The following is a 27,418-nucleotide window of genomic DNA, read 5'->3' as shown; positions in this document are numbered from 1 at the left end:
ATGGTAGAAGCAAGAGAGAATCATTTAAATACATTTTTAATGCAAAATAAGGGGCTCTCCAATTTTCTCCTTGTCAATAAACAATACTTTTATTTCTATTTGATAGATTTTTAATATAAGCTACATGAAACTTAGCTTGCCTATAATGATTCTGGACGAAACTATAGCTTCTAGTACAAATGGCCTGTTTTGACACGTTTACTCACCTTCCTACAGAATCAGCAGGAAAAATGTGGGTGAAATTTCTGAACATGATGCATGGGCGTAGATTTCCTGCTACACAAACGGTCATAACGGCGTAAAAGTAACTATTTTATGACGTTCCTGGGAGGGATGAATTCCAGATCGCACGCGGGGAGCGGCCTTCGGGCCGGAGCCGAGCCGCACGAGCCGCGCTTCCGGCGAGGGCCCGTCTCCTTCCCCTCCGCCCGCCCGCTTCGATTCTGCACGGCCCCTCTGCCGCCCCCTAGCGGCCCCAAGAGCCGGCAGCGGGGCTGCAAACCAAAACCTGCTCGACGGTGAGCAGAGACGTGCCTCTTTTCTTCCCCGTAAGAATCTGCACCCACTGACAGTGTGGGGTGTTTTCCCACCACAGAGCAACTCGCAGGATTCCGGCCGGCTGTCCTACAATGCAGCTCAGTTCTGACACCACCTACGCCAAGATCGCCTCTGATTCCTCCAGTTCAGGGCTCAGCCCTACAAGACGCACCCACTTAGAAACCAAAGCAAGGCCAGGTTGTCACCCGCGCTTGCGACCAACCGGCTGCAGACCCAAGGTTCCCACACCCCCCTACTTGGCTTCAATGAGTTTGCTAGAGAGAAACACAAACTGAGGGACCCATTTTACTTACTAGCTGCCTGGATAATTACAAGAGGATGTGACTCAGGCCAGCCAGATGGGAGACACGCAGAGCTTCAGGCCCACCCCCGCCTCGGCCCGTGTCCACCAACCCCGAAGCTCTCCGACCTCTGGGCTTTTCTGGAGGCGTCATCACACAGGCCGCTTGAAGAAATTATTGGCTGCTGGCAAGCATTTAACCTCCAGGCCCTCTCCCTTCCCAGAAGACGCGGGTCAGGGTGGGACTAAAAGTTCCCACCCTCTGAACTCCAGGTCGGTTCACCCGGCAACAAGCTCCCCCCAACCCAGCGCAGGCCCCGAGTCACGTCATTAACATGATGCAAGACACCTTTGTCCTTTTCATCACTTAGGAAATTCCTAGGCGTGTGGGAGCTCGGAGCCAGAAAGGCGCCGGGGACTGAGACGAAACGTACAGATCTCTTATTACAGACCAGTGTCACACCTTCCGCGACGAAGAGACAGAACATGTCATCTGCTGAATCAATCAAGCTTTAAGTAAAATGAGATAATGAATTGGTTTCGAAATAGATTTGTGTGTGTGTATAAATTGCTCTTCTTCTGTAAAAGTTTACAAACATGTACATACTATCCTCAAATCAAACTGAGAAACTCTTACGTTTACCTAACACTCGGTTCTATTGTTTTGGCGCTACCCGGAGAGCTGACCAGATGGGCCCCAGAGGCACCGAGAGTAGCTTCTACAAGGGACGCATTAATTCACCTTCAGACAAAACCATCACAAAATCCAGCTGGCCTCCCGCCCCCTTCCCCCCCCCCACTTCCGTCCTCTTGTTTCTCACGCTCTGAATATTCTGTCTGTGTCCTGAGTATGTTTCGTCACTACGACCGTCAGACGGCTTAGTTACTTGTGCGCATCCCTCACCCGCCAGAACGCGGGGAGCCCGTCGGTGTCACTTCCCAGGCATCTGTGCACGGACCCTCCCCACCCCTGCCGAGGCCGGTCCTGCCGCTGTCACTGAAGGAAGGTCCCATCTGGGACTATTTGGGAATAGGCCTGATGAAGAGGGACCAGTCAATAGCTTTATCCTAACAGCAGGGAATCAAAATGAAAGCCCGTAACAGGCAAAGCGATGAGATGTATTTCCAGAAACGGCACTAATCAAGCAAATGACCAACAAGACTATTCATTTCATTTTTATTGAATTAAAAACTGTCTAGAGACAAGTGGAAAAAATAATTTATTGCAGGATCTCTTACACATGAACACAGCATTTTATACAAATATCAATGTGCTGATAGGAAATGCTAAATTTAAAGACAAACATTTTTACACAGAAGTAATTGTACTACGTTTTATGAAGATAGATATTAATAAATTATCAGAGATACTGAAGGACGACAGGCTAATGAGTCCAACAGGAATGCATTCTATGTCGAAGTTAAAGTAAGTTTTCTGAACATGATGCCCTGGATAGTGACATTCTTGTAAGCTAATTTCTGGGCATAAAGGGCCAGGAGGGGCTCTGAGGAACAGGAACACCCCAGCCATGCTCCCACCTTTTTCCTTGGATGTGGTCAGAGCCCCTAACATTTACCCCAAACTGACACAGTAGCTCCTTGTGAAACAGTGCCACTTTCTTTAACAGCTGCATGGGATTAGTGATATTTATAATTATACAAGGGGTACAATGCAAACGACAGCATTTGAGAGGAATTATAATTGCCACGTGAGCTGAATGAATAACCCAATAGTTTAGTAACAGCAATGTGTGTTCTCTACTTCTGAAGGAAAGCTAGCATAATTCAAAATAGTCAGTATTTTCTTAGCATGATATATTAATTCTCATTTGGGGAGTCTGAAAATAAATTGCATTTTTTTCCCTAAAATTCTGAACTCACTCCTTTAGAAAATGATTTCTATAATGATATAGACCAACATGATAAAACTTTTTTATATGTTATAGTCATTAAAATATACATATGCATATATAGAGAGAGAGTATTGAACAGATTTGGAAAACCATGGTGTGTGTGTATATATATATATTATAGACACATGGCCAAATACTGTTCTTTTTCACTGAATTAAATTCAACAAATATTTATTGGGTGCCTACTACTTGCAAATCACCACGTTAGGTGATGCTTGTAGTGGATTTTAAGACACACGAAGCTCACATCACCCACACGAAGCCAAACTTCAGATAATATGCTAAACCTTGAAAATACTCAACAGCAGAGCTAAAGCTGAGGAATGAAGAATGAATGAGGAGAGAGATAACTACGAGGAAGGCTTGGGAAATGGAGAAGGACCAAGGGCGTGACCGCTCCCAGGCCTGGCACGAGCGAGGGAAGCCCGGGCCTCACCCCGCCCTCTTCACCCCAAGGGCCAGGATTCAGTTGTCATCCTGCTTCGTTTCCTTCACAAAGTGGAAAAAACAGGGTATTAACTTTCAGTGATAATAAAGCTCGAAGGACTCCCCAAAGATTTTCTTTCTTTTTTAAAATAAAACTTGATCTGCATTCGTATCTACGGTTTTTCTAAGTCATTCCCGCCGTCACGCTGGATGAGACAGAAGCACCCAAGTGAAGTGAGCGATGCTGGAGGGAAGCTAACCTATCAGAAGAGCATCAGGAAGCAGGCTGGCAACAGACGTAAAAACAGTGAAGAGAAGATGAAGATAAATATTTCAGAACTCGGCATTCCATTCCTTTTAGGCCTTCTACTCTAAAAGCATTTATAAGGAATGTGTACATCCAGGAAAAGACATATAGCCAAGGAGTCGCACCCCCTCTAAAGAACCAGTACCTCAGCGGGGAACAGAGCATCAGACTTGTTTCTGATGCAACCCACTGGGAGGGGGCAAAGCTGGCAGGACCTCGGTGGCACGAGCCACCCTGGGTCACAGGACCCCCGAGCGAACCCCAGAGTTCTAAGGCCCCCCGGCACCTGGGTTCAGGTCGGAGTACACCCAGGGCACGAGAACGCACCTATACAGCTTCCCTGCGGAGTCAGTTAGATTCTGGAAAAGCATAAACCGCTCTTCTCTCCAGGAAAGACACACGAGGGACTCGGATGTCCACCGATGCCCAGACACCCCCGAGGTGACGGAGCGGCCCTGAGGAGGCTCTGCAGCGTCACGGTTAGGAAACCGCCGGTGAAGGCGGCCCGGTCTTGGCCCTGGTGGCGACCTCACAACAGCTGAGGGCGCTGGGGAGGGTCCGCGGAGGCCCCTCACCGCCCACTCCCCAGCTGGGTCTGAGCCCGATTACGGAGGAACAGCCAAAAGCAGGTCTCCTCCGCCTAGTGCTTTGGTTTTAATCTCATTAGAGGACAAAACCAGCAACCGTAAAATCTCCCCTAAGAAGTCTGTATTGTTCTAACCGGCTCACTAATGGTTCGGAATTTCCGCTGCTTTCCTGAAGAGCTCACATAAGCAAGAATTCTTTGCAAGAGAAACATGCTTTCAGTGACTGATTTAGCTCCCCGTGTCTTAAGAAAGGAATTACACTCTGATGAGTCATACCTCCGTTCCTGTAATTTTTCTGGATAGAAACCAAACTTGCATTGGCTCTTTTTTGCCCTTCATGGACACTGGGCCTCTGTGCTCCAAGTGGAACTGCGGGTCTGAATTTTCTGGTGTCATGAGACATCTAAAGCGGACAGGGACAGGGAGAGAAGCGTGGAGTGTGGTTGCGGAGAAGGTGACACACACCCAAGTTACTTAAAGGTACCTCAAGGTTTTAGTAACAATGATCACAGCAGAAACTCCTAAGATGGTGAAGAATCACTTAAAATGGAAATAATGACACCATCTTCTCAAATAAATAATAAATAATGCTAAGAGCAGAAGTGATAAATGTTAAAGGTACTAAAATGACCCAGGGAATTAAAACACATGCAAAGAGACATTTTTCAAATCAGTAAATACCTCGATGTGTCTCTTACCTGTATGTATATTCAGACACATTGATTTTTCCTTTCTGTCCAGTGGTTTCTGTTCGGCTTGTGAGGTTGACCGTGTTTCCGAAAAGACAGTAGCGAGGCATCCTCTGCCCTATGACGCCGGTGACCACCTCCCCCGTGTGGACCCCTATCGTTATCTGCAGAAATCAGGGCTCTGCTTCACTACATTTAACAACATGAACCATTGCTCACTCTATATTAAAGAATAACATAGAGTCAGCATACAACAATCATAAGAATTCTCTAGAACTCCAAGCATATTACGGACAAAACCCCTCACAAAAATCTTTCAAGAGAAACATTCTTTTTGTCAAGTTTGAAGCTTTCAAAGATGTGAATCTGGCAACTTACCTGAGACACAGGAAAGAGATTTTAAAAAATAAACCAGAAGGGACAGGGGGTTTTATCTCATCCTCATGACTTTTAGTACATGGAATAAAGAAGATTTCAGACAGGCGCACAGGTTTCCCATTGCTATGGAAGAATATAATACAATGGGTTCAATAAAATATTAGTCTTTGTTTATACAGATGGCCAAAAGGCACAAGAAAAGATGCTCAACATCGCTAATTATGAGAGAAATGCAAATCAAGATTACAACGAGGTATCACCTCACACCAGTCAGAACAGCCATCGTTAAAAAGTCTACAAATAACAAACGCCAGAGAGGGTGTGGAGCAAAGGGAACCCTCCAACACTGGTGGTGGGAATGTAAACGGGTGCAGCCACTATGGAGAACAGTATGGAGGTTCTCAAAAAAACTAAAAATAGAGCTACCATATGATCCAGCAATCCCACTCCTGGGCATCTACCTGGAGAAAACTGTAATTTGCAAAGGTACCTGCACCCCAATGTTCACTGCAGCACTATTCACAATAGCGAAGACATGCAAGCAACCTAAGTGTCCACTGAAGGATGGATAAAGAAGATGTGGTGCATATATACAACGGAATATTACTCGGCCATAAAAAGGAATGAAATAATGCCATCTGCAGCAACACGGATGGACCTAGAGATGATCATACTCAATGAAGAAAGTCAGACAGAGAAAGACAAATATCATGTGATATCACCTATATGTTGAATCTAAAAAATGACACAGATGGACATATCTACGAAACACAAACAGATCCACGTAGAGAACAGATATATGGTTACCAAAGGGGAAAGGGAGACGGAGGCTAAATCAGGAGGAGTTTGGGATGAACATATACACACAACTCCATATAAAATAAATCACCAACAGGGATCTATGGTATAGCACAAGGAACTATATTCAATATCCTGTATTAAACCATAATGGAAAAGAACATGAAAAAGAATACATATTATATATGTATAACTGAACTACTTTTCTGTACAGTAGAAACACAACATTGTAAATTAACTATACTTCAATTTAAAAAACATTAAAAATCTTAGTCTTTGTTGTCAAGATGTTATTCCATGTACGTAATTAATGATTAGCTGGTCAGGAATATAAATCAGTTGTCCAAAAGGTCTATCGCTACCATCATAGTATCGGTTTTATCTACTAACCTGAACAGATTCACCATCTACCTGGACCTGGCCGGCAATCTCCATCATGTCCAAAGCCAGGTGGCAAATGGAACGTGCATGGTGGACGCAGGGCTCTGGCAACCCGCTCACTGTCATGTACTTATCACCGACCGTTTCCACCTAGCAGGGCACAGACTGGTCAGTACAAACACGGCGGTTTCACTTGCTGCCCTGACACAAAACATGTGCTTCCAGCTGCTATCAATAACTTCCAACTTTCCTCCCCCGAATCGCTTAAAATTCTGATACCTTCAACTCCAACAGAAGAAACGCCATTATTTGAAACGTACACATCTGGCACTTGGAGTCTGATTCAGGCATTAGTTTTCCCCTAGTTAAGTCCCGGCTTCTCAGCTCAGATACGCTTACCACCCAGGGGAGCAATTTCCTAGGCTATTTCCCCTGAAAACACTGGTGGTTGGATGGGCCAAAGCCCCACTGCCCCCGGTTCAGTGATTTACCCGGGTCATTAACCACCGATTTTTATGATGTGCTCACCAAGTGTTACACTCTTCCTCGGAAAAAGACTATAAAATAAGTAGTCCTGGTGGCACTTCTATGACTCCAGGTGCCTGGGGGTGGTTTAGTTCACATTCTTGCCTTTACGAAGCACTATTGCACTGACTTCATTTCTCCTGTGCTATATTTGTTACTAATTGAAACCAAGGGCAGAAATGCCTTACAAATGTTCCCCTTCGAGCTGGGGTATCTGAGTCCCCTTCCCATGCTCCATGACTCTACTGTGCAAATCACTTTTACCCTTCAGTAAAAACGTCGCTTGCAGACCACTCACACAAATGCCATGTTTATATTACGTGAGATAAACCACCTGCACAGATTTAACATTTTATTTCAGCTAGGGAATCGTCTGTTCCATTCACTTGGGTTACAAGGAAGAGAATGTTCTAGAGCGAGAGGTAATTATTTAAGAAAGTGCTAAATAACGAATGCATGAGAGCAGCCCGCACCAAGCCCGCAGGGCTACAGCCAGGGAACGGTGACCGCAGGGCCCCCGGACGGCACGGCGTGAAAATTCAGAACCACGAGCAGCGCTGCATTAGGGGACTTGCCTTATAAACAAACGGATTTTTGCGGGAATCCGTCAGGGTGTCGAATCTGGTGTAGAGGTCGTTGAGGAGGCTGACGATCTTCATGGCCCCCTCCCCGGACGCGTGCTTGCTGCAGAAGGCGTTGAAGCCCACGATGCCGCTGAAGAGGATAGTCACGTCGTCGTACCTCTTCGCGGGCACCGGACGCTTGTGCCTCAGCTCGTTGGCCACGGACGGAGGAAGGACGGAGTACAGCAACCTGCCCAGAGGGTGAGGACGAAGCCACAGTGAGAGACGCTGAGCGCAGCCCCAGCGCCTCTCCGGCCCACTTCGCAGACGTCAATGCCATGGGCACCGTGCAGGCTTGGGTCCTGACAGGACACCCGCTATTAGCCATCTTTATAAGTCAAGTCGAGAAGATATAAATAATTGGTTTGTTTTAATCCCACAGAACATCCCCTAATCCAAACCAACTCAAAGCAAATCAAAATAAGCCAAACAAAACAAACAGACAAAACAGAGGACTGACACCGGATGTCCAAGTTGTCTCGCGTGGTCTTGTGTGTCCATGCTCCTGCTGTGACATTCACAGGATGCAAGAAGCCATTCAAGCACTTAGCACTGTACGGATCCCACAAAACCAGGGGCACGTTCACCTCTCAGGGATAAGCCATCTGCCTCAACGCTTGTCATCTGACGTGAAAAGCAGATTTCCCCAGCAAGGACCTACTGTACAGCACAGGGAACTCTACTCCATAGCCTGTAAAAACCTACAACAGAAAAGAACCTGAAAAACAATATGTATATATGTATATATAACTGATTCACTCTGCTGTGCACCTGAAACTAACACATTATACATCAACTCGACTTGGAAGGAAGGAAGGAAGGAAGGACGGAAGAAAGGGCAGATTTTTCTGCTTCATTCCTGCCTCACTCCCTCATGGAAGAAACGGATAAAGCAGGTAGAAACTGGTCTAGACAAGAAAAGATGCGGTTTCCGCTGACAAGCCTGAGACCAGGCCGATGGGACCAGGGGCCGTGGGGAGCGGGAAGGGCGGCGGGCACACGGGAGGGCGGAGGGCTGAGCGGAGAAGCGGAAGCAAGCAGACCTGCGGTCCCTTGACGTGACGGCGGCGCATAGGAGCAGACGCCCCCTCCGAGCCTCCTTCTCCCCTAAGCCAGACGGACGGGTGCAAAGCGTAAGGTGCAAGATGGAGCCGAGGTCTCCTTTTTCCGCCACTTTTAGTGGCATTTATTCAGTGTTTCACTTTTCACTTTCAAACAGGGAACGTTTTATACAATATTTTAAAGCTATATTTGAATATTAAATGTGACCAGTACAACTACTTCATTTCAACAAAAATTCACAGTAAATAATTAAATCACCTTGAAAACCAAATATCAACGAAGATGGAAACCTTGGTGGTTTTCTAATATAACAGCCAGAGCAGGATCTGAGTAACTCAGACTTACAAATCCAGGTGACTGTGGGCCTTGGCCCTAAGTACTATCTTACGAGCTCCATAAAATGTGCTATTTTTCATGGTGGGAGCTGCACCACAGACTGATAAATACACATTTTGAGTTGTTGCTCGAGCGGTAGGAGGAATCTGATTGGCCCACCTCATCCCACATACTTCTGGAAATTTGCCAAATACCTGGAACTCTTAAGGGGTTCCCTTCAGGGCCGTGAGGAAAGTAAAGTGGTGTCGAAGAAACTACAGTTTTCAGCTTCCCTATACAAAGTAGAAGTGCAGGAAGAAGCTAGCGATGAAGACAGACATTTATGTGGATCCACTATCCATCTAGGCTGCCAATAAAGAGTTAATTGATGTGTTTACCTGTGGGCACAGCATCCATCCACAGGCAACACACACACATCAATGCAAGAAAAGGACAGGAAGGGGTGCTGTTACCAACCCTATGGTGTCAAGTAGAGTGACATAGTTCTTACACGAAGGAAGACCAGGTCAGTTCTCCACGAGAGCTTCCTATTAGACAAACGTTAAAAATGAACACGCAAGACCGCTGGTAAAATTCTTTTACGAAAGTCAGTGATTTCACGCTTTTAATTAATTTTAATTAATATACTCAAGCAAGGCCAAGCAGTATGCACGATTTGTATTTGTTTAAATGAATTACTTGAAAACGAAATATTATCTTAAATGTTACTTGCCCAATAGTTCATAATTTAATCCACCATTCGTAGAAAAACAATAGTTTTGTGTTTTGATACCTTTGTTCATGTATCAAATTACAGATGCAATTGTTGTCATCACAGATGACACCACAGTCTCTCAGACTCACACCTGCCGAACCCCAAAATAATTTGGAGTCCAAGAACAGAACGCTTTTAAAATATAATGGTCAAATCTAAGTTCAGCGTTCAGTGTCCCCCAGCACCTGGGCAGCCCTGGCACCTAGAGGATGCTCGGTACACCTCTTGTGTGAAGAAATGGAGGAACGGGTAGTTGGACTTGAAATATGCACTGGAATTATTCTTTTAATGATTTCCAGAGACATGCTTTAAACGTATATTCTTCCAGCTTGGTTTGTAAAATTACTATTAGGACTGATTGATTTCTGCGTGCATAACTTCTATTTAAGTGATGTGTTAAGAGTTTACCTAGGACTCCAGACCTACCTACGGCGGGTCCCACGCCTCAGAGTCTTGTTGTAGGGAAGAACCTTTGTGTTCTATTTATTACAAGCTAATCACTAAAAGGGTGTTGCTTATCGTGTTACATTGTACACAATAGCCCATCTCTGGGAACCCTGCTCCCCAGGTCATGAGCCTTAAGCTAAATACCTTTGTTTAGCGCCCAGGAAACAGCCTGACCAGGCTCACCAGGGAGCACTGCTGGAAGGAAGACATTCACACCTCCCAGCCCCAGAGGCTGCCGGGAACCAGGAAGTGCTTAGCTTTAGCCCCACCCCTTTGGCTGGTCCCACACCCTTTGGCTTTAGCCCCGCCCCTTTGGCTGGTCCCACCCCTTTTAGTATAAAAGGAGCCCGGATTCTAACTCGGGCCAGATGGTCGTTTGGGACACGAGCCCGCCACCTTCCGGGTCTGCTGTCTTTCCGACTACGGTCCCCGTTCCTTGCCCCAGCAACTTGTGTCTGGATTCACTGGCCTGCTGTACAGCAAGCAGCCCGACGGTGAGTCTTAACTACGGCAGGGCCGCCGGCTACCACGCAGGCCAGCCCTGCCCGCCCGCTTTAAGCACAGGGCACGTGCTTACGTGTCTGTCTTCTTCTTTTCATCTTCCAGGGCGCGCAGTGTGAGCTGCAGCCTGTCCGTGAGGATTTCCAGCTCCTGGGTCAGCTTGTACTCCTCTCGGAACTGCTCCCCCAGCAGCACGAGGTCCCGCGTGGCGTCGTGCAGGGGGATGTCGCTCAGGTACAGCCCTCGCCGGGTCAGGTCGTCCAGGTTCATGACACTGTCACAGGGAGAAGGAGGCCCTGTCAGCGCCCAGCGTCCCCACGGTAACACCGCCCTGGCTCCTGGCCAGGAGCCTAATCCTGCCCGCCGCCTGCCATTCAGCAGCTCAGGCGGGAGGAAATTTGGAGAAAAACAAGAGCAATGTGCTTCATTCTTCTCAATATTTAAACATCTGTCAAAGAGCAGTGAACTTGACATGCAGTTTTGCCAAACGGCACTGTCTAACGCCATCAGCCTAAATTAAAAGATAATGTGAAAAACTGCCCTACGAAACCTGTTCGGGTTTTTAACACACGCCTGTTACTTATTATTGCCACAGATTTTCCTCTCGTTATGAAGAGATGAAGAAAAAGTTATCTTTACTCTCTTTAACAAGGATAACAGTGTTTCTTCTGAGAAGCGAGTTCATTGTTGCCTCAGGGGTTCCATGACGTGACTAGGTGTCTTCTCTTTCATAGACAACGATGCAAGGGTTACAACCTGATTTATGACCCATCTTCAACATGACGTTACTGTACTCATGACTTTCTAACATGCACTTCCTATTCTACTCTTATTTCTGGCTCTAATTTCTTCTACTACTCTTATTTTCTTTGACTAATTTTCTCATTTATTTGAAACAGTACTAGCTCTTGCTGAATTTGATGCATCTTTGTAACTTAAGTCATTCTTAGAACAATGTAATATTTATTGATTTGGTGAAGATCTGGTAAGTAAAAAGCTGACTTTTAAAAAATTTAGTATTTGGTTAAAACATCTGAAGGTTACCATTCTTGGTTTGAATTCTTTAAATGCAAAGTAATTATTTCCAGTCGTTCATAATAATAATTTCTCTAAAATGACATAACTGTGTTGTGACTTTACTAAAGAAATTGGGATTAATAAAATGTCTCCCTGCAATATATTCTCAGCAGAAATGTCCATAAATCAAAGCAAAAATTAGCATGCTAATAAAGGAAAATAAAATGATCAAACAGTTTACTATTGACACACACCCTTCAGGAAAGAGGCCAGATCATCCACCAAACAGTTTACAAGACCTGCCAGTGAGCAGAGGAAAAATGACTATGACTGTAAAATGAAAATGAAGGGTTAAAATGCTCATATGGAGTGAGAAAACTTAAAAAAACTTAAAAACTTATGTCTCATTGTTCTCCAAACTTATTATTTTAATGAGCTATTAACTTTTTTTCCCATTTTTTTCTTAACATCTTTATGGGAGTATGTTTTACAATGGCGTGTTACTTTCTGCTGTATAACAAAGTGAATCAGCTATACATATACATACATCCCCATATCCCCTCCCTCTTGTGTCTCCCTCCCACCCTCCCTACCCCACCCCTCTAGGTGGTCACAGAGCACCGAGCTGATCTCCCCGTGCTATGTGGCTGCTTCCCACTAGCTAGCTATTTTACATTTGGTAGTGTGTATATGTCCATGCCACTCTCTCACTTCGTCCCAGCTTACCCTTCCCCCTCCGTGTCCTCAAGTCCGTTCTCTACATCTGCATCTCTATTTCAGTCCTGCTCCTAGGTTCTTCAGAACCATTTGTTGTTGTTTTTCAGATTCCATATATATGTGTCAGCATATGGTATCTTTTTCTCTTTCTGACTTACTTCACAATGTACGACAGACTCTAGGTCCATCCACCTCACTAAAAATAACTCAATTTCGTTTCTTTTTATGGCTGAGTAATATTCCATTGTATATATGTGCCACATCTTCTTTATCCATTTGTCTGTTGATGGACACTTAGGTTGCTTCCATGTCCTGGCTATTGTAAAGAGAGCTGCAGTGAACATTGTGGTACATGACTCTATTTGAATTATGGTTTTCTCTGGGTATATGCCCAGGAGTGGGATTGCTGGGCCATATGGTAGCTCTATTTGTAGTTTTTAAGGAACCTCCGTACTGTTCTCCATAGTGGCTGTATCAATTTACACTCCCACCAACAGTGCAGGAGGCTTCCCTTTTCTCCACACCCTCTCCAGCATTTATTGTTTGTAGACTTTTTGATGATGGCCATTCTGACTGGTGCGAGGTGATACCTCACTGTAGTTTTGATTTGCATTTCTCTAATGATTAGTGATGTTGAGCATCCTTTCATGTGTTTGTTGGCGATCTGTATATCTTCTTTGGAGAAATGTCTATTTAGATCATCTGTCCATTTTTGGATTGCATTGTTTGTTTTTTTGATATTGAGCTGATGAGCTGCTTGTAAATTTTGGAGATTAATCCCTTGTCAGTCACTTTGCAAATATTTTCTCCCATTCTGAGGGTTGTCTTTTCGCCTTGTTTATGGTTTCCTTTGCTGTGCAAATGCTTTTAAGTTTCATTAGGTCCCCTTTGTTTATTTTTGTTTCCATTTCCATTTCTCTAGGATCAAAAAGGATCTTGCTGTGATTTATGTCATAGAGTGTTCTGCATGTTTTCCTCTCAGAGTTTTATACTGTCTGGTCCTACATTTAGGTCTCTAATCCATTTGGAGTTTATTTTTGTGTATGGTGTTAGGGAGTGTTCTAATTTCATTCTTTTACATGTAGCTGTCCAGTTTTCCCAGCACCACTTATTGACGAGGCCGTCTTTTCTCCATTGTATACTCCCGCCTCCTTTAGCAAAGATAAGGTGACCATACGTGCGTGGGTTTATCTCTGGGCTTTCCATCTTGTTCCCTTGATCTATATTTCTGTTTCTGTGCCAGGAACATTTTTCCTCTTGGGGTTCTTTATTTTGTAAGTAAAACTGCTTTCAGTTGATCTCATTTCGTGTGAGTACTGGTTTCTCTATAAACATGAGCACGTCCCATATGACAATCGGTGAGTTGTCACTATGTAGCCAATTTCTGCATATGGTGATTAGCAAGTAGACTCTAAATTTCTTGCTTCTATTTCCAAAGAAACCTTTCTCTCCATGAATAGAAACTGCCCCTATTGAGAAGCTGTCATTTTCTACCTAAGCGCAACCTGGAGAGAGGCAGCTGGAGGAAGGCTCATTTACGGCAGTTGAAGATACAGTTAGGTCAATGGAGGTTATTAATAAAAAATATAAAGAGTTTATATTCCCTAATTTTGTCTCTTTTATTTTCATAATATATATTCTCAAGGGAAAAACCCATCATTAGTCTTATAGAGTCTTTAATACCATATTAATAATTTCCAAGGAAGGTGTTACAAAATTCACTTCATTTTTCAGAAATTTTAAGATAATATCTTTAAATGAAAAGTGATCAACTGGACTTTAAACTAAATTTTTAATCAATAGCCCACCAAAACATCCTTTCTTGAGTGTTACTAAATAACGTGCATACATTTTGTCTGCACAAAGTTATAAACACACAAAATATCACCTAACAATAAGTTCTATAGTTATCTATGTCTACTGCTCTAAAGTAAATTTAGATGTTTCTTATTCTAAATTCCCATGCATCTTTTAGTAGAATGCTTGTCACATTGGGAAAATACCAACCTACAGTTTTACTTCCCTCTAACGTTTATTATATTTATTTTTAAAATTTATTTATTTATTTACTTGTTTTTGGCTGCGTTGGGTCTTTGTTGCTGTGCATGGGCTTTCTCTAGTTGTGGCGAGCGGGGTCTACTCTTCGTTGTGGCGCGCGGGCTTCTCATTGCGGTGGCTTCTCTTGTTGCAGAGCACGGGCTCTAGGCACGTGGGCTTCAGTAATTGTGGCACGCAGGCTCAGTAGTAGTGACGCACGGGCTTAGCTGCCCTGGGCATGTGGGATCTTCCTGGACCAGGGCTCGAACCCGTGTCCCCTGCACTGGCAGGCAGATTCTTAACCACTGCGCCACCAGGGAAGTCCCGATGTTTATTATAAATAACATTATTTACATAACTGTCGACTTAAAACTATATTTTGAATAGTGTACCTCAGTTAAAGCAGTGAAATAGTTTTAATATAAAATAGCTTACATCCAGAAATCATTAGAAAAGTAATTTATTGGTGCCAAATATAACCATGTATTTCTGCCATCGCATTACCCGCTTTATAGGTTTGCTTATGGACATGATGCATCTTTGGAAGGTACAAAGCTACAGTTAGCTACCTTCAGATTAGGCATCCCCTGATCTAATGGCACAAACACTCAGCAAATTGACAAAGATACGGCAAATAAAACAGAAGACATGACTTCTTCTGAGTTTATTGCAAATGTTCAATGAAGTTACCCTTGCTATGGAGAGGCGTATAAGAAGTCTAAGCACACCTCATAGAAACAATTGAATAAAAAGATATTGGACTCCTTCATTAGCGCAAGATGGGAACTTCTACGTTTTGTAATTCACCTCGGAGTGATTACCTTGGTGAGCACAGGAAAAGTATGCTGTCTGCTTCAGGTAAGTAGATCATCTGGCCCTTGAGCCGTAAGCAGCTGATCTCAGTGCCCGTCAGTTCATCCTCACACTCTGATTTCTCTACATCCAACAACCCTTCCTGGAAAAGGCAAGACACAACCGTCCACTCATGCCTTTGTCTCTACCTAACGACTCAGCCGAGAAGGACACAGAGACCTCATTCCCACCAAACCGTAAGGGAGAACATCGGCCCACGTAGAACAGGAGAGGCATTTCACCAGAGTCTGCCAGGTAACAAGCAGACAGTCTTACATCACTGCAGAAAAGCCAACTGACCGTTTCCTTTGAACCCAGAAAGACAGAAGCTGTGCTACTTTCACATCTTTACGGAAAGCTTCAGTGAGTCTTATTTCTGATTTTCCACCATGGCCACAGCACGTAATCCCAGGCTCTAGCAAAGAGCAGACCCAGTGCCCCCACGCCCACCCCTACATGCACAGAGCAGCTGGTTCCAAATACAGGAAGTAGGTGCGGGGAAGACCTTTGTAGGTGGAGGGCGGAAAGGAGGATGAGCTTTGTCCTCTGGAACACTTTGGCTACATCAGCCCCAAGAACAGAAACTACGAGATCTGGGTACCACCTAAACTATCATCTGAATGAAAATGTTATCACTTCTATTTCCCCACAAAAAATGGCCTGAAGAATAACAGACAATTTAGGGAACAACAAACCAGTGGCTTTGGGTGAAGTTTAAACAATCTTTATTAGTTCCCCAGATTTCTAAAATAGGAGTCTGTAGCTGTATATTGAGTAAAAGGTGTTGGTTTCACTGTGTGCACCCGGGCGGCGTGGGCAAGGCTTTCTCCAAACTCCCGTGAGTTTATTCTAACCAGAGGAGAGGGTCCCAATGCCATACAGGCAACCCCCAGATCAGCACCGCTGCCTCTGAAATAGGACTCCCTTCGGGCTCTGGTTTTTCTCTCTCTACACCTTCTGCAGCTCACAGAATGTTTTTGCAGCTAATTATCCCTGTGGAACACTTCTAATCTGTAACAGACCTTACTTCCTCACATTTACTGAAATAATATCTCAATTACCTTGCTTCTCAATACGAAGACCGTATTGATGTGTGAGAGGATCCCATGGAAACTGATGTCGATATGAGGACGGACCAGGGAGAAGACAGACAGGAGGCTGCAGGTCCCAGGCTGGAGCTAAAATGCAGATGAAAAGAAAAGGATACTTAGTCAATAATTCTTATGATTTGATAGTAGTTACTAGATCAGACCAGCTCAACAGCACTTAAACACAGAAAATCGTAATTATTTTGTAGGAAAGTGACCTCAACTGTGGACTCACATCATCATCTAAGCAGCTTGGCAACTAAATGAACATCCAGTAGTTGCCTGAACATGAAACCTAATATGGAATCAGGGGACTAACATTCAAATATAAGCTAACCTAAACAAGAGAAGAATTTTTGAAGAAAAAAGAATGGAACTTAGCTTTTAAATTATAGCATGAGGTGTTAGATGTCCACGGCTTAAAATGAAATTTAAATAGCAAAACCACCCACGACACTCATAGTTTATCAGGAGACGGCCAATTAACAATAAAAGGGAAAGTGAGTGACTGCTTAGCACTAAGTGATCTTCATCCACCCTCCAGCCTCACAGCATAACAAGGGGAAAGCAGGCCAAGAGGGACATGACACAGTCAAGGTCATCGATGGGGGTGGGCAGAGCCAGCATAACAGCCCAGTCCACACGCCGTTCTGCTTCCAGATTTACGGGTTCATGGCAGATCCCATGCGAGTTCATCCTGAATTCAGTGTCCTTAATTACAAGCAAAGAGTATCTCTAGACACATGTCATGTGCAATTCCAAAATTCAGAAAAGGAGAGAAAAGAAAAAGTAGGAAGAGAGGACTTGACATTGGGTCTGAATAAGAAGAAGATAATATAATAACAACAATAATAATACAAGTCAGACGTACGTTCCTGGCATCACCCAACTGCTGTCCTTTGCTGCTTTTTCTACTAAACCCCACGGTGGCCTCTATCGCGTTCCTCTTTGGTGTATTTTAAATTCCTTTCTTTTCCCTGCAAATGTCAGTGGTTGATCTTGAAAGTTATTTTCAGACAGTAGATAGTCGGTGACTATTTGCTCCATGTTAGATAAATTAAGTGAAAACTGATGGTTACTGGAAAGTTACTCATTTCCTCATTAAAACAAGTCCACTATTCCCACAGAACTCTCCCACTGCACTTGTGATTAAAACAGACAAAAATAAGTGGCTGTCCTAGGCAAAGCTGCAGTATGCTCAAACATACTTAGTTTACAGCTACAGAACTTCTGTGACGTACAGTACGTTACCTGATATATAAGCAAAGGGTTAAAGGTATGAATGGTCACCCGTAACAACAGTGTCTTTGTGGCCTCCTGTCTCAGGCCCCAAGGGAATGTGATGTGCTTTTACCTGGGGAAGGACTCTGTAGATGGCATTGCCACACTGAGTGACCACGAGATCCCGGTTGAATATGATGTGAAAGGGAAAAGCTTTGCAGAAGGTATATGGGCTGATGCGTGATTCCTGGGTACCATTTTCTTCAAATCTGTCAAGATCTTCATAAAAATCCTCTTCTTTTGACTCTTTTTCTTCAATCAAAAATTGAGTATGATCACATTCTTCGTTTCTTTGCTGAATAACCTGGATGCCAAAAGGGGAAATGGTCTTAACTGTCTGCATTTAGTTACAATAACCTAAATACCCAAGAAACTGGTGATGAGAACTGCATTTAGCAGGTTAATTTTAAAATTTTAATATATGCAAACACTATACACGCCTAATACAGAAAACTATTTCTGGACATTGATTTATGAAATTTGAAGACTGAATAAGTAAATTCACAGAAAGATAGCAAATCTGGTATGAGTCCCCTAGTGGTCCATGCAGCCTCTTTGGTAGAATTTTGGGGAAAGCACTCCCTTGTCCTGGTGGGCTCAGCACCCCTCAGCCAGGCACACGTACAGCAGACGCCCTACACATCATACAGAGTGGTATGTTTAATATGATCAAAAATGACATGCACAAACAGGGAAATGAAATGACAGAAATACATATTTTAAAATATATGTGGGCTTCCCTGGTGGCGCAGTGGTTGAGAGTCCGCCTGCCGATGCGGGGGACGCGGGTTCGAGCCCCGGTCCGGGAAGATCCCACGTGCCGCGGGGCGGCTGGGCCCGTGAGCCGTGGCCGCTGAGCCTGCGCGTCCGGAGCCTGTGCTCCGCAACGGGAGAGGCCGCAACAGTGAGAGGCCCGCATATCGCAAAAAACAAACAAACAAAACAAACAAATATATATATACATATGCCATGTCATTTTTTTATCCATCAGTTAGCAAGTATATAAAATTACAGTACCAAATGCGGCAGGATACAGAAGAAGAGTCATTTCACATGCCGCTAATGCGGGTACTTTGACTAATCTTTCTGAAGAATAGATCGACAAAGTGCATAAAAATCCCCCCTCCCCACATTACCTTTTCTGATTTAATTCCAAATCTAGGACTTCATTCTACGGGAGTAGTCATGATCATGAGCGAAGCTCTCTAATTTAAAGAATAACTACATTTCTAAATATTATTCACAGGCAAATAAATGATTAAGCTTTAAAAAAGATTTTTCCTTTCGAGTTTAAGAAACTGCAACCAACACATCCTCTTATAAAGGGAAAAAACCGTATCTCAAATTGTGGCCAGATCTAAATGGGAAATAGTTGAATGAGTATTTCTTCAGTTGCAGCTAAATGAAGGCAAAACATTGCTCTTTTTCACTTTTTTCCTTAGTCCACTGCAGCAAACTCTGACACTTAAGAACAAATCTCAATTAATATGGACGCTATTGTATATGTTTTCCCAAATGTAGTTTCATGGTGAAATCAGGATATTACTACGAAAACTGTCACACTAATCTACTACACTGCTGAAAGATTAGTATTCTTATTTATGATTGGAAAATTCTGCCCCGTGAAGACTGATTTCCCTGAAGTCTCATAAATAAAACAAAGCAATCTTAAAATTCTGATGTTCTGCTGTGTTCCATTTCAGCTAGAGGAACTGAATTATACACAACCTAAATTTACTCATGAATTCCTCCATTATACCCTTTTCCTTTGGTTAAATCAGCGAAATGAACAGTTTTTCTGATCATATTTTTACCCTCTCCTTTGTATATCACCTTCGTGACATGGTCTAATATTCCTGAAGTAGTTAAATTGTCTGGTAGCTCTGGACCTATTAAACTTAGGGATTCAACATAAGAATACCTCAGGAAATTAAAACAGTGCCTTTGAAAAACATTAAATATACCAAATATAATTACCAAATGCAACTATTTCAGACACCTATATTGGAATACTTGAATAAATGAAGGTCACAAGACAACCCACATTGTATAAGTGGCATGTATAAAGGGAACCCCATAATTATACAGTGCTACTGCCGTCAACCTCCCATACCAAAGGCTCTAACGACCATGGCAACTGCAGTTTCCGAGGGTGCCCCAGTTTATGTGGCTCTCCTACAGTTGCCATGCCCTTTCTTCTTGCTCAGCTTGGCTACCTAACGAACAAACCCAGAGCAGACCCAGTGTTTACAACCCCCTCGATACAGGCTCACGTACTACAAGTGAAGTGTTAGTTCGGTGACAGGATCCAAAGTTGGAAATGAAAGGCATATACAATTTTAATTGAATTCCAGAGAGATTCCTAATCACGGGTGAATTTCAATCCTTGACCCACGTTTTTAATTTTTAAATGTCTCTGGCTTTGATAATGTTACGTTACCCATACTCCCACTTTCTAGTTGTCGAAACACTAAGGATGCACCTGGGAATCACGTGAAAAATGACACCAACTCTTGAAAGAAAAAACACCTGTGAAATCTAATGTGACGTTACTAGATTAACTATACGGCATACTTTTCTAAATTCATCAATTTAAACGTTACAATTTCTACTTGTGTAATACTGTACTTAAAGTTTGGGCTTCCCACACATGTTAGAATGTAACTATAGATCTAAGAAAGCTTACTGCCTATTAGATTTTCCATAAAGAAAGAAAACTGAAATAGGGTACCCTCTGCCCACTTTTCTCAAACCCAGGGCCACTGGAGAATGTCTCCTGGGGCTGAATGCGCCGAGCGCACAGAACACAGCTCCCCGGGAGTGACTCCGCCGGATGAGAAATAAGGAGAAACGATGGCCCCCTTTACTGCACAGCCACAGTATCAATACCTTGAAATTATCATTCAAAACTGACAGTGTGAATTATCAACAGCCAAAGTCTGAGACCAGCTTCTTTTACCAAGTGATCTCATTTTTTTTAAAAAAGCAAAAGTTTTAGCCCACAAAAATGAAATATTCGAACCACATTTCAGGGACAAACCCCAGTAAAATAATACTTGACTTCATATTATTTTAGCATGTGTCCATGTGACAGGGTTTTTTTGTATTCTGAAGGCCACAGCTCAGCCAGACACAGATCCTCCTGCTTCCCAGCTCGTGTGAGCTCACAGGAAATGCAAATTAAATTTCCCGTTGCCTTGAGCAATAGATATAATTAGAAACAAAAATCTGTTCCCACGAGGAAAAAGTACCCTGTATCTGCATTCCGAGCCAAACGCAGAAGCCCGCCCGCGTTGCCACTGTTACGGCTGGGACCCACCTCCGCTGAGCGCCACCAGCAGCGCCGAGCAGGGGCACACTCAGCGCGCCGTTCCACACCCCCCACGCCATCTGTGCCCGGAAGAGCCCCGGTTACCCACCGTTACCTTCATGTCTATCTCAGTGTCGTGTATCTGCTGAGCCACCGTCTTAATGATCCCGATGACGATGTCCTGCAGGCCTTCTCTCTCTGAGTAGTAGTGCAGGATGAGCCCTTTGCCCTTCTCCGCGTCGGTGCACCTGAAGGAAGGCGCCCGCATACCCGGGTAGATGGTGGCGAGGTGGTCGTGCAGGGCATCGAGGTTCTGCAGGCGAGAGGAGAGAGCGATGCATAAGTCCTGCTCCCACGCGGCAGCTGCCCTCGGGAGGGGAGGCCGAGGAAGCAGACTCAGGTCTGAGCTCAGGGGCCCGCTGGCCTGGCGAACACGCACAGGGCACATCCCTCCCTGCTGCATCCGGACGTCGGTAAGGCAAGAACCGCGGAGAACTTGAAACCAAGGTGATGGAATTAAGAAGAACGTCTGTGTGAATGGAAAAAGATGAGGTGGTACATACACACGCACATATATAGATATATTCGCTATATATATATATATATATATATATATATATAAAATGGACTATTACTCAGACGTAAAAAAGCATGAAATCATGCCATTTGCAGCAACATGGATGGACCGAGAGATGATCATACAAAGTGAAGTACATCAAAGACAAATACCATATGACATCATTTATATGTGGAATTTAAAATATGACACAAAAGAACATATCTACGGGGCTTCCCTGGTGGCACAGTGGTTAAGAATCTGCCTGCCAATACAGGGGACACGGGTTCGAGCCCTGGGCTGGGAAGATCCCACATGCCACGGAGCAACTGGGCCCGTGAGCCACAACTACTGAGCCTGCGCGTCTGGCGCCTGTGCTCTGCGACAAGAGAGGCCGCGATACTGAGAGGCCCGCGCACCGCGATGAAGAGTGGCCCCCGCTTGCCACAACTAGAGAAAGCCCTCACACAGAAACGAAGACCCAACGCAGCCATAAATAAATAAATAAATAAATTTTAAAAAAAAGAACATATCTACGAAAGAGAAACAGGCTTACAGACAGAAAGAACAGACTGGCTGCCACGGTGGGGCGGGGGGGAACGTACTGGGAGTTTGGGGTCAGCAGATGCAAACTAGTGTGTATAGGACAGATAAACAACAAGGTCCTACTGTACAGCACAGTATCCTGTGATACACCACAGTGGAGAAGAGTATGAGGATTTCCCTCATGACGCAGTGGCTAAGAATCCACCTGCCACCGCGGGGAACACGGGTTAGAGCCCTGGTCCGGGAGGATCCCACATGCCGCAGAGCAACTAGGCCCACATGCCACAACTACTGAAGCCCGCGTGCCTAGAGCCCGGGCTCCGCAACAAGAGAAGCCACCGCAATGAGAAGCCCGCGCACCACAATGAAGAGCAGCCCCCGCTCGCCGCAACTAGAGAAAGCCCACGCGCGGCAACAAAGGCCTGATGCAGCCAAAAATAAATAAAATTTAAAAAAATAAATAACTAAATAATAAACCTTTGCATTACAAAAGAGAATCTGAAAAAGAATGTGTATATATATGGACAACTGAATCACTTTGCTGTACAGCAGAAATTAACACAGCATTGTAAATCAACTATATTTCCACAAATTTTTAAAAAGGAAAAACATTTGTGACTGTTAACAGTGGAAACATTTTAAGGAAGGTAAACAAACAAGGGGGTGTAAAACGGATGCCTGAAGCAGAAAAAAGAAACACAGTTATGAGCGAAGACAAAGGCATGCATATTTACAAGAGTTTGGGGCAGTTGTATATTTATGTTATGATAACCAGCATGGAATGCCCAAAGTGACCACATATTACACTTTGTTTCCACTACAATCCTAAAACGTGACTATTAGTTCAGAAACGACATCAGAGTTATAAGCATCTGAAAATATAAGCATACTCTTTGTGAAATAGTATTTTAGTAATTAAAATCATTTTGGAAATTAAATCAGTATAATTTCTTCATGTTCATTTATAGTCTCCAAGCAAGGTACAGCCTCATAGCTAACCTGTGAAATTGAACCTTTTGGAACTGAAGTCTTGGAAAACTAATAAATTTGCAAATAAATATTTTCTGTTCTGATAGCCTTGTGATTAATTTAGAACTTACCAAATTCGCCACTTTCTTGTATTACTCTCTAATATTAAAAAAAAAAAAAAAAAAAAGATTTGTTTAAAGATCACCAGAAGAAATGGTGCAAACTATACTACTGACTGGGTGCAACATGGCTTTCCAACACTTAATTCATAACACATGTTGTGTGTGTGTGTGTTGCACAAATATAGTAGCACACACACATAGCATAGCATGGTATAGGAATTAAGAGCAAGGTGTCTTTAGAAGGAATAAAGACAGAGATGTAGAGAACAGACTTGAGGACACTGGGAGGGGTAAGGGTAAGCTGGGACCAAGTGAGAGAGTGACATGGACATATACACACTACCAAATGTAAAATAGCTAGCTAGTCGGAAGCTGCCGCATAGCACAGGGAGATCAGCTCGGTGCTCTGTGACCACCTAGAGGGGTGGGATAGGGAGGGTGGGAGGGAGACGCAAGAGGGAGGGGATATGGGGAGATATGTATACGTATAGCTGGTTCACTTTGTTATACAGCAGAAAGTAACACGCCATTGTAAAGCAATTATATTCCAATAAAGATGTTTTAAAAAAAAACAAATATAAAATTAATCACTTATTATTATTAAAAAAAAAAATCAAGCCGACTTTGGGAATTCACTGGTGGTCCAGTGGTTAGAACTCCATGCTTTCACTGTCGAGGGCCCAGGTTAGATCCCTGGTTGGGGAACTAAGATCCCGCAAGCTGAATGGTGTGGCCAAAAAAAAAAAAGAAAGAAAAAAAATTCAACCATTTTAAAAATAAGTAAATAATCATCAAGCAAACTTGGATTTAAACCATGACACTGTCATTTCATGATAATGCAGCCAACCTACCCAACCTTTCTAAGGCTTGATTTCTTCTGATAAAATGGAAATAACTAAAATGATACATATCAAGCCTGAGCCCACCCAGATGTAGTAGGTGAAATAATGGGGTCCCCAGGATTCCAGACCCAGTCCCTTTGCATGTGTTCCCTCACGTGGCCAAAGAGATCCTGCAAATGGCATTAAGGTTATGAGCCTTGCTTGGAAGATTACGGTTAGGACCCAGCCTAATCCCATGAGCGACTGAGTCCTTAGGTGCCAAGAACCTTTCCTGGCTGCAGGGAGGGATGTGGGAACCGAGGAGGAAACAGGGTCTGAGGAACAGGACGCCGTGCCAGGCCTGGGGAGAGCCTGGGGCCTTAGCGGGCCTTCCCCCGCCAGCCGCTAAGGACACTGGTCCACAGCCCCACGTCTGGCCACGGGGGCTGAATTCTGCCTCCACACGCACGAGCGAGCGAGGAAACCTTGCCCATCCCCCATCCCCGTCCGCAGCCCTGCTGGCCCCCTTACCGTGGTCCGGGGAGACCCCGTGGCCTCCCAACCTACGCAAGTGCAGCATAATAATGCGTGTTGTTTTAAGCACGTATGGTCGTGGGCATTTGTCATGGTAGCAATAAAACAGCCAATTCACCAAATAGGAACCTGTCAATAACTGGTGATGACTGCTAAAGAGAATGGGAAAAGCAAAACGGTCTCAGGAGGCCCTGGGCCTCCAGGAGCACATCTGAAAAGGAGGTGTGGAGAGGGGCCCAAACGGAAGGACGGTTCTCGTTCCAATGTCTCAGAGAGGCCAGTGTAGGGAAACAAGGATCCAGTAAGACGTCAGTTAGGACGTGGAGCGAGTATGGTGGGAGGCGGCTCCGTGCGGGCACGTGCGGCCCCGTGGCTCCATACGCTCATCCGTACACTGTCTGTGCAGCGTATAAAGCACGTGCGGCCCCGTGAGGGCACGTGTGACCCCGTGGAGCCATACGCTCATCTGTACACTGTCTGTGCAGCGTATAAAGCACGTGTGGCCCCGTGAGGGCACGTGCGGCCCCGTGGCGCCATACGCTCATCCGTACACTGTGCAGCGTATAAAGCACGTGCGGCTCCGTGAGGGCACGTGCGGCCCCGTGGCACCATACGCTCATCCGTACACTGTGCAGCGTATAAAGCACGTGTGGCCCCGTGAGGGCACGTGCGGCCCCGTGAGGGCACGTGCGGCTCCGTGCGGGCACGTGCGGCTCCGTGAGGGCACGTGCGGCCCCGTGGCGCCATACGCTCCTCCGTACACTGTCTGTGCAGCGCATAAAGCACGTGCGGCCCCGTGAGGGCACGTGCGGCCCCGTGCGGGCACGTGCGGCCCCGTGCGGGCACGTGCAGCTCCGTGCGGGCACGTGCGGCCCCGTGGCGCCATACGCTCATCCGTACACTGTCTGTGCAGCGTATAAAGCACGTGCGGTCCCGTGAGGGCACGTGCGGCCCCGTGAGGGCACGTGCAGCTCCGTGAGGGCACGTGCAGCTCCGTGAGGGCACGTGCGGCCCCGTGGCGCCATACGCTCCTCCGTACACTGTCTGTGCAGCGCCTAAAGCACGTGCGCTGTGCGTCACGCAGCTTGTGTGGCGCGGCCGGGGGCAGCGGGCAGGGCCGGCCCAGATCTGCACCACACGGACCCTGACTGTAAGCAGGTCATGGTTTAGATCACAAACCAACGTGCAGAGTGGCTTTGGGTGCCTACAAGGGTCAGGGCCAGACTAAAGGACGGGGTCCAGAGACGCAGAGTGAAGGAAAGCGCTGAGGCCGTGAAGGCTGACATTCTGATGGGGATAAATGGCTCGAGTCCCCTCAGCTGGTGAATCTGGCTACTTCCTGAAGTGCCTTCAGGCCTAGGGCTAAAATTTGGTTTTCTGCCCCCCAGTTCCCCCTGTTATAATCAAGTCAGGCCAGTTCTCAACTCAAATACCAAGCGGTCCTGACTGCTCCACAGGCTGCTGTTGCCAGGGAAAAGAAACCCAGCACGGCCGATGCCGAGGACGGACGGTTTACAGAAACCTCGAGCAGCTGAAGGCCTCGGACGGCTTCACTGGCTAAGTAACACGGCGGGGTTTCCGATGACGAGGTCTTCCCCCGGGAACGCCTTCCTGGGCAGGGAGACGTGAAGACCGCTGCTCTTAACCCTGCCACATCCCTTACACGGCTGCTGATGCTGCAAAAATGCGGTCACAGAAACTCTGGTGAGAAAAAAGACCATCGAGAGAGTTTTCTACGTGTTTCCCGCAAAGTCGAAATCCAGCCTGTTGCTGCTCAAATCGCTGTTCTCGTTCCTAAAATAGTTTTCTCATGTAGTCAGGCCCGGGTACTGTGTTGCGGCTCCTTTGCATGAAAAAATTTTAGGGCTTCCCTGGTGGCGCAGTGGTTGAGAGTCCGCCTGCCGATGCAGGGGACGCGGGTTCGTGCCCCGGTCCGGGAGGATCCCACGTGCCGCGGAGCGGCTGGGCCCGTGAGCCGTGGCCGCTGCGCCTGCGCGTCCGGAGCCTGTGCTCCGCAACGGGAGAGGCCACAACAGTGAGAGGCCCGCATACCACAAAAAAAAAAAAAAAAAGAAAAAATTTTAAAATGAGTCAAACGGTAACTTGAAATATGTCGTTTATTTTTTTTTCTATTTCTCTTCTATAAAACGTTCACATACAGTACGCCTGGATTACTTTCCCACTCATCTGTTTTCATCTTGTGTCACGTTATATGAGCACATCTCTACATGCAGGGAAGCAGGCGGCAGGAAGCGGTACCCATGGCAACCATTCACCTTCTCTGCACCACTGAGGTTAAAGAAAGCGAGAGATGCGCCAGGAGTCACAAAGGGACGGGCTCTGCTCCCTAAATGTGGGGGACAGTTTAATTTAAATAATTTAATTAAATAACGCCATTTTAATGTACTATTTGCCTTAAAGGTATTGTTAATACTAAATAATAAAATGTTGCTTAAATTTATCAGTTCAAAGCAAGTGGGAAATCAAGACACACGAGGTCATGTCAATCTTTTAAGTCTCTGAGGTAACCAACTCTCCAGGGATTGACGGTTTTGTCGCGTTTGCTATTAATTAGACAACTAAAGTGCTTTCCTGGAGCATAAAAGATTTAACAGCACTTAATGTAATATTGATTTTCTTTAGGTAGTACCTAACCATAAAAAGTACTCCTGGGACTTCTTTAGTTACAGCTTCCCTTACTGGGTCTTACGCTCTCAAAATTGAAGTGATTACCATTGCCTGTCTATTATGAGAAATGGAACTCATGATTATATATTACATTATTTTCAACTGAGTACGTCTGTACTGCTAAAAATATACTTTCTTCACAGACTATAACTGTTTGCAGGAACCTCAAAGGCCACAACAAAGATACTCAAAATAGCCAAGAGAAAAACCTTGTCTGTCTACATTTGACAACACCATCTACACAAAGCTAATTATTCGACCACGTGGTTGTATCAATGTATTTTGGGGAACAAGAGTTTCAGTTAAAACTGGTAT

General features: G+C 45.0%; 2 protein-coding genes across 3 annotated transcripts in view; both read right to left on the bottom strand.

Annotated features, from left to right (window-relative positions):
- The window catches only part of TDO2 (tryptophan 2,3-dioxygenase), a 50,550-nt gene extending 50,163 nt beyond the window's left edge, over positions 1-387 (bottom strand). The window contains exon 1 of the mRNA XM_067035405.1: positions 207-387. The gene's annotated coding sequence lies outside the window, so the exon portion shown is untranslated. The remainder of the gene's footprint in view (positions 1-206) is intronic.
- A 1,612-nt stretch (positions 388-1,999) lies between these two features.
- The window catches only part of GUCY1B1 (guanylate cyclase 1 soluble subunit beta 1), a 49,598-nt gene continuing 24,179 nt past the window's right edge, over positions 2,000-27,418 (bottom strand). For both annotated transcript variants that reach the window (XM_059066300.2, XM_067035402.1), the window contains 10 exons: positions 20,983-21,180; positions 17,631-17,861; positions 16,250-16,366; positions 15,158-15,291; positions 10,642-10,839; positions 7,418-7,655; positions 6,327-6,467; positions 4,770-4,924; positions 4,348-4,474; positions 2,000-3,240 (listed from right to left, as the gene is read on the bottom strand). In XM_059066300.2, the coding sequence (XP_058922283.1) occupies positions 3,217-3,240; positions 4,348-4,474; positions 4,770-4,924; positions 6,327-6,467; positions 7,418-7,655; positions 10,642-10,839; positions 15,158-15,291; positions 16,250-16,366; positions 17,631-17,861; positions 20,983-21,180 (1,563 nt within the window). In that variant the 3' untranslated portion in view covers positions 2,000-3,216. The remainder of the gene's footprint in view (positions 3,241-4,347; positions 4,475-4,769; positions 4,925-6,326; positions 6,468-7,417; positions 7,656-10,641; positions 10,840-15,157; positions 15,292-16,249; positions 16,367-17,630; positions 17,862-20,982; positions 21,181-27,418) is intronic.

This window comes from Kogia breviceps, chromosome 6 (assembly GCF_026419965.1).
Source record: "Kogia breviceps isolate mKogBre1 chromosome 6, mKogBre1 haplotype 1, whole genome shotgun sequence".
In the NCBI taxonomy this organism is placed as follows: domain Eukaryota; kingdom Metazoa; phylum Chordata; class Mammalia; order Artiodactyla; family Physeteridae; genus Kogia; species Kogia breviceps.
This window is presented reverse-complemented; position numbering and strand designations above follow the sequence as displayed.